Here is an 11,910-nt window from a genome sequence, read left to right as displayed (position 1 = left end):
AAAATAATAAATTTTATATAAAAACTTTAAATTATTTTTCATTATTTTAAATATAAAATATTTACATTTACATCATAAAAATTAAAATTAAAAAAATGAAATTCAATTTGATTTAAATGAATATAATTTTCTAATTTGTATTCTAAAATTGTAGAAACACCGTGATTAGAACAAATTTTGATTTATCGATTTTTTCAATCCTAATTTTTATATCATTCCATTTTCATTTTAAGATTTATATATTTATTAATTTTTTTTACATAATGTTTAAAGCTATTCATAGCTAGACCTGTTCATGGGTCGGATTATCCGCCCAGACCTGAAGGCCCGCCTGGAATTTGAGAGGGTTTAAGCAAAAATATTAAGCTCGAAAAATTGGCATGGACAAAAAAAATTAGGCCCGTTTAAAATATAGATCTGCCTCGAGCTTGAACATTCAAGGCCTAAGCTCGACCTGGCCCGTTTTAAATTTATAATACTTTATAATATGTTATTTTTATATATTATGTAATTTAGAACACATTAAAAAAATAAACCTTTACTAAATATATAATACTACTCTAATGTAAATATTAAAATAATGTTAAGATGACTATATAAATATTTAAAAAAATTTAAAAATAATATGGCCGGGTAAAAAATGAGCTTGGGTTAATTTTTTACAAATATGAGTAAGTTTGAGCAAAATTTCAGACCTAGATTTCGGGTCAGGCTGGGTTTGGACAAACCTAAAGTATATTAATATTATGCTTAGACTCGACTCGATCCATGAACACCTCTACTCGTAGCCCCTCTCACCCTATAAATAGAAGGATAATGTGCTTCAGTGCACTCGAACCTACATACTCCCTCATTGACAACAATATTTATGTTAATTAAACTAAAACTTAATCGAGAATACTTATTATTACTAATTTTCTAAATTTGTACCAAACTTATTTACTCATAACGCAAATAGCGCTCTGTTTCCAAATTTGCTTAACTTTCTCCGTCTTCTTCTCTTTTCTCCCTTCTACATTGGGAATTCTTTCATTTTTCCCATTCGGTTTTTATACATTTTTCGATTCTTTTCAAATGCGTAAAAGCAGAGCCACCCCATTAGCCCATTCAACTTTCCAATTCCTTCAACCCTTTTTCTTTCTTCAATCTCTATTTTGAAGAATTTTTGAAGAATTTTTCTTTTGAGCCATGGCGTCGGAAATACAAATGAAGAACAAACAACTTCGCCAGAACTATCAAAATTTTTGGCAAACTGATCTCATGAACACCCTCTTTGTATTTTCCTCTTACCTTCTATCTACTCTTATAATTTTCTTTCGGCATAATGATAAATTTAATAGTTAACATTTATAATTTTTTTTAAAAAAATTTTGAGCTAAACTTGACTTTGAAATTTAAAAAGAAAAATTCGAATTTACCTATTTTAAAAAGGTTAGTACTAAAATTTAACCAAAAAAAGAGAGCTAATTTTGCTATTTTCTATATATTTTGAACTTTTATTGTTGATTTATGGTCATTCTTTGTGTTTTTATTTTCCCAGATTGTTGCTTTGCTTGTTGGTGGTAAGTACTGTTTTCTACTTGTTTGTTTAATTGCTTCAATTAGCTAGTGTTCTTATTATTGATGGTTCAAGGTTTGGTATAGTGGCCCATGTGCGTCGTACTTGCTTCGAAGACGAGCACTTTACAATGACATGAAAAGGTAAACATTCATGCATTTGTTTCCTCTTTCACCACAAATTAATGATGTCTGTCTTGGTTCAAACATGGTTCTATATGTTCTATCTTTGTAGGTATAAATGTTGTGCTGGTTATATGCCATGTAGTGGTAAGTGTAAAGAAAATAAATGTCCCGAGTTTTGCCTTTGTACTGAGGTACGAACTTTGTCCCTATGCTCTAACTTCAACTCCTACCTTAATTTATAAATGTGTTGTCACCTTTGGTATGATAGATATTGATTTAAAATTTTATTTTACAATTAATTTAAATTTATGTATTAATTTTATCGATTTAACGCTTATATATTAAGTCAACGAGGCTTTGGCATTGTTGGTTAATGTTGAGTCTTCCTAACCTTAAATTTGAAGGCTTGAGTTTGAGTCTCACCATTTGCAGTTGCGATGTGTGGAATTTCCTTCTCATTATGTGCATATGCCAGGAGGATCTTTGTGAGAGAGTTGTGTTTCGGAATGATCAGAGCAAAATTGCATAAATTTAGCTATACATTCATACTAATAATAAAATTTGTGAGTTTGATGCTACGAGTTAAGTCACATTTAAGGGTGTATTTAAGGGTGTGTTCGATAAGTTGAAAATTTAATTATTAAATTTTTATTGCTAAATTTTATAAGTGCTAAATTTATATTAAAAATTGTTTGATAAATTAGTAAATATAAATACTGAATATAATTATATTGTTTGATAAGTATAAATATTGATTTTAAAAGATTGTTTATTTTTTAGTTTTAATCTTATTAATATAATATTTTATATTATTTTGGATAGTTTTGGATAAAAGATACATATAAAAGATACATATTATTTTAATTTTTAATAAAATAAAATCAAGTTAATATTTTTCATGAGTAGCTACTTTTTTGTTGAAAATTTTATCTTAAATAAAAATAAAAAAACATTTAAAATTTTAAAAATAAAAATAAAAACAAAATTTAAAATAATTTATCAAATACACCATAAATAAAAAAATTAACAAAATCAATAAATTATAAGCTACACATTTAATATATTAAGCCTTAAAATCAAATCCACTTTTAACATTCCACTTAAGGTAATTAACAATATATAACCTTTTTTAATATATATTTTTTGTTGAATGTACTTGAGAGGTCCCTCTAATATAGGGACTTAATCAAATTAATATCTTTGCTATTAAATAGATTAATATAGTCCCTGTACTATTAAAAAGAATTAAATAAGGTTAAGTTTAAAAATATAATTTATTATTTAATAGAGTTAATATTTTTAAAGTTTTATGATTTTGTAAATAAGATTTTTGTTTGTAATTAAATTACAAATTTGAACTTATTTGATTCTTTTTAATAGTATAGGGACTATATTGATCTATTTAATAATAGAGGACTAATTTAATCCAGTCTTTATAATACAAACCTATATTTTTCACACACATGGGTGTCCATGTATCAAGTACAAACTATTTGCCTATACATTCTTCCATTCCTGTATATTCTTCCATTACATTATCATGGTTTCCTTTTGTTGTTGTTGCATTACTAGGTATTTTGTTGCTTTGGAAACTCAGTGGCATCTACACGATTTCTATTACAAGACGAATTAAATATTCAAACAACAGAGTGTGACAATTGCATCATTGTAATATTTTCTCTCTTCTTATTAGAGTTGTTCATGGGTCGGGTTGGGTCAAGTAAAAAATCTAGGCTCATTTTTAGGCTCGGACCTGTCTTGAAAAATGGGTCTAAAATTTTTCTCAAGTTCGGCCCGAATAAAAATACTAAAACTCGAGCCCGACCTGCACATATTAAAAAATTATATTATTTTTTATATAAAAATAAATTTAAAAGGTATAATGCATCAAATACACTGAAAACATTAAAATAAATATTTTTCAACAAATAGAAAAAAAAACTTAAATAACACTAAAATAAGTGCAACTTAGCAAGTAAATACCTCTAAAATAGTAGCAAAAATAATAATAAAACAAGAGTTATACAATATTCAAACAATAACAACAAAATAGTAGCGGAATGATAACAAAACAATGAAAAAACAGAAGAAATATTTTTTTTACAAATTCGGGCTAGACTCGGGCAAAAAAATGTTTACTTGAGGCCCAATCAGTTTAAAAAACAGGCTTTACTTTTTTTATCAAAGTCTATTTTTCGGGTCTATATTTTAGCCCAAACTCTTTTTTTTTGAGCGAATCTTTGGTCAGACCACTCTACGTATCTCTAAATATATGATCTGCACTATTTTTTTTTTTACCATTGAATTTAACATATTGTTGCTTGATATATACATACAGGCTTTCATGTTATGCCTACAACAAGTTGCCTGCATATTTTCTTTTGTTGCAATGATTATTGGAAACGATGAGATTCGAGAAGCCGCGCATATACTCAACTGTTTGGCCGATATAGCTTATTGCTCGTAAGGATTTCCTTCCTTTATCAGTAGTGGACCTCGGTGTTAAGTTTTGGAAGGGTTTAATTAAAATTTTTTAAGGGTTTAATTAAAAATTTTTAACTTTTGAGGGTTTAGTAAGATTTTTCAAAAATGATGGGGTTTAATAAAAAATTTTTCAAAAAATTTTAGAGACTTAATAAGATTTAAAAAAATTTGATAGACCTAGTTAAAATTTTCAAAATTTTAAAGGGCCTAACAACAGTTTTCCAAAATTTTGGGGCCCTGTTCCTGTCCTCCTATTTATTTATTTATTTATTATTGTTTTACACTTACCAAAATAAAAAAGGAAGCAATTTATTTTGACATTAAAAAATTATAATTTATTTATTTATTTTATCTTAACATCTCAATATGAAAAATTTTGACTTCACCCATAAACAATACTTGTTTTTTCAGCTAATTTTGCTTAAAAATGGTATACTGAAAGTTTTTTATTTTTCCTTTTGCAGGGTCTGTCCATGCATGCAGGTACTAAGTGCTTCTAAATTGTAATACGTGCAAATAAGAATCACTTAATAAATTTAGTCTTTAATATTTATATATTTTTATTAATAAAAAATCAAAAATTTAAAAAATATATAAAAATTCATAAAATTCAAAAATTATTATGAAATACATGTGGATTGCCATGCTAATTGCCATGTTTAAAATTTTAATGTTTTAGTCAATATTTTTATTAAAAAAGCAATTCAACTCTTTTTAAAAAGTTGATAATAAAATTAGACTTTTTTTGTAAGATTGATGGCCAAAATTGTCTCTTTTTAGGAAATCGAGGGCCAAATTTAACTAAAAAATATAAGGGTTAAATTGAAAAATGATGTAAACATTGAAGACTAAATTTACAATTACACCAATAAAAAAAATATGGTTATGTTTGAGGCAACTTATTGTGTTTCAAAGTAATGTGACCCCCCCCCCCCCCCACAAAAATCCAACTTTTTTAGGGGTTAAATTGTTTAACTTAATTTTTTCACGTGACTTTCAAACACTGAAGTTAATATTTTCTAATATTATTGTTGTTTTTCTATTTATTTTAAAATTAAATGTAAAAAAAATTAAATTACTAACTTTATAATACATCGTAATTTAATTGAAAATATTTAATTAATTTTACTTATAATAACTTTTAAATGTTTTTTCTGCGAATGCAGACACAACATAAGATTGAAATGGACAAAAGAGACCGCATGTTCGGTCCCCGACCGATGACAATACCTCCGGTCCAGTTTATGTTGCGGACCTATTATCATCAAAATCCTCCTATGGATGGATATCCACCACCGTACCAACAAGCTTATGCACCTGGCTATGTAGTTCAAGATTATCCGCCATCTGTTCCCCCACCACCCGGTTATCATCAAAATCCTCCTATTGATGGATATCCACCACCATACCAACAACCTTATGCACCTGGCTATGTAGCTCAATATTATTCGTCGCCTGTTCCCCCGCCACCCAATTATCCGTCGTCTGTTCCTCCACCACCCAATTATCGACCATCGTGTTAGCTGGTCATTCTCTGAGTTACTTAGGTTGCAAGCCACCTGAGTCTGTATTATCGAGTCATGGATGGAGCTGGTTGCATGCATGTTGTGGCATATATACCTTTGTGATTTGCTTCTTTTGTCATTCCTCATATACAAACAGGTAAAGGTTTCAAATGTATTCTAACAATTTGCCCATTTCTCTATAATTTTCATTTTTAAGTTCATTTTAGGCGTCTCTGGTGTTTGTGTCAACTTTTGTAATTCTTATATGTAAATTTTGGTACATAAATCATAATGTTATTATTTTTTGTTAATAGTACATAATTTTAATTGGTATAATAACAAATTTGACCATCAATGTTGATATATTCTATGTAAATGTTGACAGAATGTGTAAATATTGCGTGTTAAATTTATTAAATCAGGACCAAATTGATATAATGTGTAAACTCTAAGAGCTAAATTTGTTATTATACCATTAAAAGTATGTATAATTGATGAAAACATTAATGTTTTTTATTAATTGTCTTTAGTTCCTCATTTTCGAAGTCGACAGGGGTTAAATTGCTCTAATTTTTTTGAGAGGGACCAATTTACTTAATATTGAAATTGAAAGGGGCCTGAGGTTTTTTAATAAAAATGTGACTTTTGAAATTGAAGTTGTGGTTCATCGAAAACAAATAAAGTGCGTTTAGTTGAGAGAATAAGATTATCAGAAATAATTTTATACTCAAGAATTATATTCCTATGTTTATATTAAGAAGATTAATTTGATTTTGACAATGTGATATTACCAATAGTGTTTGGTTCAAAGAATCTAAGATTATGTAATGAGATTATGAGAATGTAACATTACGGGATGAAATGTTCGGTATAATACGTTACTTTAATTTATTTGGATGATGGGAAATAAAATTATAGTAATAAAATAAAAAGAGGTTGATGTTAAGTTTTAAATTGGATGGGAAAATATTAAGATAAATGAATACTTCAATGAATTAATGACTGATTGTCCCAAACTCATCACCTCAACAAGTAAAAGCATCCTCGAAAGAAAAGAGAATAACACATCAGCCAAAATCAAAAGGGACTAATTGTATATATAGCCTCTGCCATCTTTGCTAGTCGTCGAGCTTGGTAACGCGAGTTTTGGAGATCGGAGAATGAAATTATTTGGATTATGGTTTGCAAATTCGTGACATCTAAAGTTGTTTCATGAAAAAATTTGAACTGTAGAAAGAAGAAGAAAGAGGAGGAGAACTTTTGATTGGTGTAGGCGGTGTGAATGTATAGATATTGAAAGTTAAAGTTGCTATTATACAAACTTTAAAAGTCGGTAGGTCATCTTTCCATTTACCATTTAATGGATGGTGACCAAACAAGAAAAAATCGAATAGTTGGGGACTCTTTTATAACTTTTATAATTGGGTGACAATACGTATTGTTTATCCTATTTATAATAATATCTTAAATATGCAATTTAAGTTTCTACAACAAAAATGACAACATCAAGTTTTACAGTCTAATACAAGAGCTTTATGAATTTTTATATCAATATCTTCTGATTAATGATGTACTAAATTTGTTAAAAATAAAACAAATGCTACACCAAGGACAATTAAGTAAATATGTTTTTAAGTAATCTTATATTTTGTTAATTAAACAACAAAATCATGCATTCCATCCAAATGGATCAAATATGGCAATGTAACATATCAACTAATTTGATAAGATTTTGGTATCGACATTGTTGCCAGTACAAGAGAGTATAAGTTCAAGTGCGCTGAAGTGTATTATCCTCCTATTTAAGGGTTGAGAAAAGGACTATATATAATTCTAGGTATTGTATAAAAAAAGCAAATACTAGAAATTTTTTGATGCTGTACTCATATAAAAGGAAGTAAATTAAAAAAAATTACATTCCAATAATCTTATTAGTAGAAATAATATTACACTGTGCGAATTAGATGCGCTCTAAATAATTTTACATTTCAATAACCTTATGGACAACGACAAGGTCACGAACTATCCTTGTTGAGGAGCACGACCAAAACCTAATTAAAAAAAAACATTGTCAAAGGTGTCACAACACATATTGGTAAGTAAGTCGATAAAATAATGAAATTATATTTTAGCTCTTACAAAAATATAGAACTCAATCGCAATTGCTCAAATTTTTTTTGTTTTGATTTTGCCTTTGAGTAGGGGCGGACTATAGTCGACTTGGCATCCGCCAACCGACTCGTTTTCAGTGATGGTTGAAGGAGAGGGCATTGGGTGAGACCAACCTTCTTTTTTTATCTATGAACTTGGTGTAATAGATGATATTTGAGGCTTTGTTGAGGTTAAATGATAGTAAAAAGTTCAACCCATAAAAGTTGAGGCTATGAAAAAAATGGCCATGAACTTACATAATTATAATTCCCAATAAAAAGAACCCCTCAGAATGCTCATTCTCTCTATAGAATGCTTTTAGTTCTTGTCTTCTACTTATTGCTTTTGTTCGAGTCCCTCTTGATGGCTCACTGTTTATATTTACAGTCTATGTAAACACTCCTTTCTTTTGTTTCTCTTCTCGAGTTTTTTTTAAGTATCTGCTTAATGTCAATGTTGTTTTCTCGTCTGTTCACATTTTTCCATTTATTATTGTATTCCATGGCTATTGATGATGAAGGCAGTCTTACAAGTTATGTAAAACATATGGTTTAATTTTGTTCAAATATTCATTTTAAGTTTTCAATGAAGTTCCCAAACTCATCACCTCAACAAGTAAAAGCACCCTCGAAGAAAGAGAATACCATATTGACCAAAATCAAAAGGGAGTAAGGGTCCGTTTGTTTGACTGAAAATGGTTTTCGGAAAATAATTTCTGAAAAATGACTTACTTTTCTAGAAAAGTTAATATTTCTAGTGTTTGGATGAATCTCTGTAAAATATTTTCTTGTGTTTGGACAAATTTTCTGAAAATATTTTATAAAAACTGTTTTAAATGAAACAAATATACATTTGAGATTTATTTTTTTCATCCCGAGTTTATTATTTTAAATATTAAAACTATATTTTACATTGTTTTTACATATATTGCAATGATTTCTTTATAAATAAATACTTTAAATTAAATATATTAACAATTATAAATTGAAAACAACCAAAGCAAATAGATGATTCCTAATTGTGTTATAAAAAATAACAAACAAAAATTAAATAATAATAAATTAACTTCCAAACCACAATTAATATTTTAAATTTTGATACCAGATCATAATTTTTGGACTAAAGTTCATACCAGACAATAATATACAAAGAATGAAAGAATTAACAAGTTCTTGGACTAAATTTCAATTGTTTTTTTATTATTAGCTTTATATCTCCATTTCTCTTTCTCTAAATAATCAGCATCCAAGAACCTTGAAACAAATATCCAAAGCCTATAAATGTCTTCAAAACTAGTGAGGAACCCAATTGTAGCTGTAACATCTATCCTAGGCTGAAACTCATCTTTTTCCTTCATTTCTTCATGTTTAACACTGAACCAAATGTGTTGTAAACACCCAATGATCAATGAAATATAGTTCCTATTAGTCAGTTTTTGCACTTATCCAAGATCAATCTTTTCCCCTTTCCAATCAAATACATTGAAAGCCACTGTTGGACCTCGATCAAACATTACTTTTGGACCATAGATTTTGATAGCATGGATTCCAGTTTTTGAATGCGGATGTTGGAGACTCATCAATGCATTGACCAGCTAGTTAATCAAGCTCCTTGTTCTGCTACTTATTAGTACAAGACCTAATGAATCTGCATGGTCCAAGGCCTTGCATTGTAGGGTGTTGCTGGTTCTTGAATCTATTATTTCCTCGATTTCATGCAATGGTGCCTTTTCTTTGGGTGCTTCAAGCTTCAATGGTGGAACAAGGCTCACGATCCCAACATTAGTGGTTGAACCTTTCAAAACAGATAAACCAATGGATTTCTTGATAAACAAGCAGTAAAACCTTGATGGGTTTTCACAAAAAACTCCGAAAAATGAACAAATATGGAAATCAGGATCAAACAATGAAAGCCTCCATTTCTTTAGCACCTAATGCAATTGCATCAAGCAATACATGCCATCCATTTTCTTGAACTAAACTCATCCATGTATATGAATATCTAGACCTAGTAACATTTGATTGAAGTGGAATGACAAATAACCCTCCTTTTTTCATTATCTTTTTCCTTAACTTCTCTATTTGAATTTGCAGATTAGGCCATGAAAAACAACTGACATGTTTGGTATGAAATTTAATCCAAAAACATATGAAAAAGGGGAGTGATTATCTAGGACACAAAACTAAACACTATCATTCAATTGAATCAAAATACATCTATAGACCAACAAACAAACGTAAACTTATACTAAAACCAACAATTAAATTCTCTTTTTTTTTCTTAACAACCTCTTTCTTTATTTTCTGCACATTTCCTTTATAAATAATCGTTAACCCAAACCCAAGTCTTTCTCCATATCTCTCTCTCATTCTTTCTCATATCAATTTTCTATAATAGTTGAATTAAAGACTTAGTGCTAAAGGACATTGCTTTGCCAATTATTACATTGTTACTAGCTTTGGGAATCCAGGCTGGGTTTTCACAGAATATTAGCAGAGCCAGTTTCTCAAAGGGCTTCATTTTTGGGACGACCTCTTCTGCTTTCCAGGTTGGTTTTTTTTTTCTTTTTTCATTTTTTTCAGTAAACTGTCCATGAAAGTTTCAGTCTTTCTTACCTTCGAGAGAGGAAGATGAATGCCGTCGCCAACTAGTGCAGTGCAGATTTCGACAACGAAAGGTGAAAAGGGGTAAATTAAAGATCCATGCCTGCAACTGGTGCTGAGAACCGTTGTTGGCTGGCGGTAAGCATTAAATCGGGATGGGAAGGAAGGGGGAAGGGGAAGAGGTTTCGTTTGCTGGTGAGGAGAAATTTTTTGGAAAATGTCTTCTTACCAAATGAAAATTTTTGTCTTACCAAACAAACAGTGGAAAAGAATGAAAATGTTTTCTGTAAAATATTTTACAGGTAAACAAACACAGCCTAAAAGTATATATAGCCACTTGCCCTCTATGTAGCTTGCCAAGTTGGTAACACGAGCTTGTTACTTGAGTGGGGGCTATAAGGTGGTGGAACACGGGTTAGGTTATGTCGGGTCGGATCTTTGGTGGTTGAACTCTAGTTTGACCTTTACAAGTTGAGCCACGGTTTGGCTAGTTTGGCCCAGATTTGGGTTGGTTAAATCTTTTAACCGGTCCAAAATAAAAGTCAATATCATGAGAAACTTAAGCTTCCTCCATTTCCAAATATGTTTTGGCAGAAACTTAAAGCTTCCTTCATTTTCCTGTTTGTTGAAGTTAGTTTCCATGCATCACGTGCAGCAGCAATCATGGCCATGTAGGTCACATGGAGCAAAGAAGCAGCACATGAAGGTAGCAACTGGAGCTTGTGAATGTTGTCCAAATTCAACTTATTTTGTTGGTTTAAGTTTATAGTTTGTAACTTAGTTCTTTTAGAACTTAGTGGTAAATCTTTTGATGTAATTTCAGATGTTGATTGACTGAAAATTCAGCAAAGCAACTAGTGCAAGATAGTTTAGCAATTTTTAATGTATTAAGTGATGTTAGGTAAGTGTTTAGGTAGTATTTTGACTTGTAAGCTTAACTCATGTTTGATATATGTAATGGAAACTTGCCAATGCTTTGTTAATGAAAAATTTAGCTTGTTTTTCATTTATATACTTTCTATTTTTGCTTTCAATTTTTGTTCTTTGAAAGGGAAAAAGTTTCTGCTTTGTTTCTTCTCCAAGTCACGAGGATTACTGATTAAGCAAAGCTAAATCAGCTTGCTTACTGCCATTGACACCAACAATTGGTATCTAGAGCCTTTGTCTTAGTGGACCTGTTGCATTTCAAACACAACTCGAATGGCTTCTTCAGGCTTTTCTCCAACAGCCCCACCAGTCTTCAATGGAGAGGGCTTTCACATATGGGTGGTCAAGATGAGGACATACATGCAGGCCTTTGATCTGTGGGAAGTTGTAAACACCGATGTTGAGCCAACACCACTTAGGGCCAATCCCACAGTGGCTCAAATTAGACAACATGCTGATGAGAGGACTAAAAGGCACAAAACCATGTCCTGCATTCAAAACTGTGTGTCAGATGTTATCTTCACCAAAATTATGGCTTGTGAGACACCAAAGCAAGC

The 11,910-nt window shown here is 30.2% G+C and overlaps 1 protein-coding gene across 1 annotated transcript; it reads left to right on the top strand.

Moving 5' to 3' along the window:
• Positions 1 to 1,047: 1,047 nt before the first annotated feature.
• Positions 1,048 to 5,690, top strand: LOC105789726 (uncharacterized). Its single transcript, XM_052623153.1, has 8 exons — positions 1,048 to 1,288; positions 1,541 to 1,562; positions 1,645 to 1,701; positions 1,793 to 1,874; positions 3,256 to 3,351; positions 4,022 to 4,146; positions 4,632 to 4,650; positions 5,334 to 5,690. The coding sequence occupies exons 1-8, from the start codon at positions 1,189 to 1,191 to the stop codon at positions 5,688 to 5,690; spliced, it is 858 nt and encodes a 285-aa protein (XP_052479113.1). The 5' UTR covers positions 1,048 to 1,188.
• The last annotated feature ends 6,220 nt before the right edge of the window (positions 5,691 to 11,910 follow it).

This window comes from Gossypium raimondii, chromosome 2 (assembly GCF_025698545.1).
Source record: "Gossypium raimondii isolate GPD5lz chromosome 2, ASM2569854v1, whole genome shotgun sequence".
Lineage (NCBI taxonomy): Eukaryota > Viridiplantae > Streptophyta > Magnoliopsida > Malvales > Malvaceae > Gossypium > Gossypium raimondii.
The sequence above is the reverse complement of the archived record's forward strand: the minus strand, read 5'-3'. Positions and strand labels throughout refer to the sequence as shown.

What these genes read in the sequence shown, in the direction of transcription:
- LOC105789726 (XM_052623153.1), top strand. Translation starts at nt 1,189, where the DNA reads ATGGCGTCGGAAATACAAATGAAGAACAAACAACTTCGCCAGAACTAT. An exon ending in TGTTGCTTTGCTTGTTGGTG is followed by an intron (nt 1,563 to 1,644) that starts GTAAGTACTGTT and finishes GGTTTGGTATAG; the next exon opens with TGGCCCATGTGCGTCGTACT. An exon ending in CTTTACAATGACATGAAAAG is followed by an intron (nt 1,702 to 1,792) that starts GTAAACATTCAT and finishes CTATCTTTGTAG; the next exon opens with GTATAAATGTTGTGCTGGTT.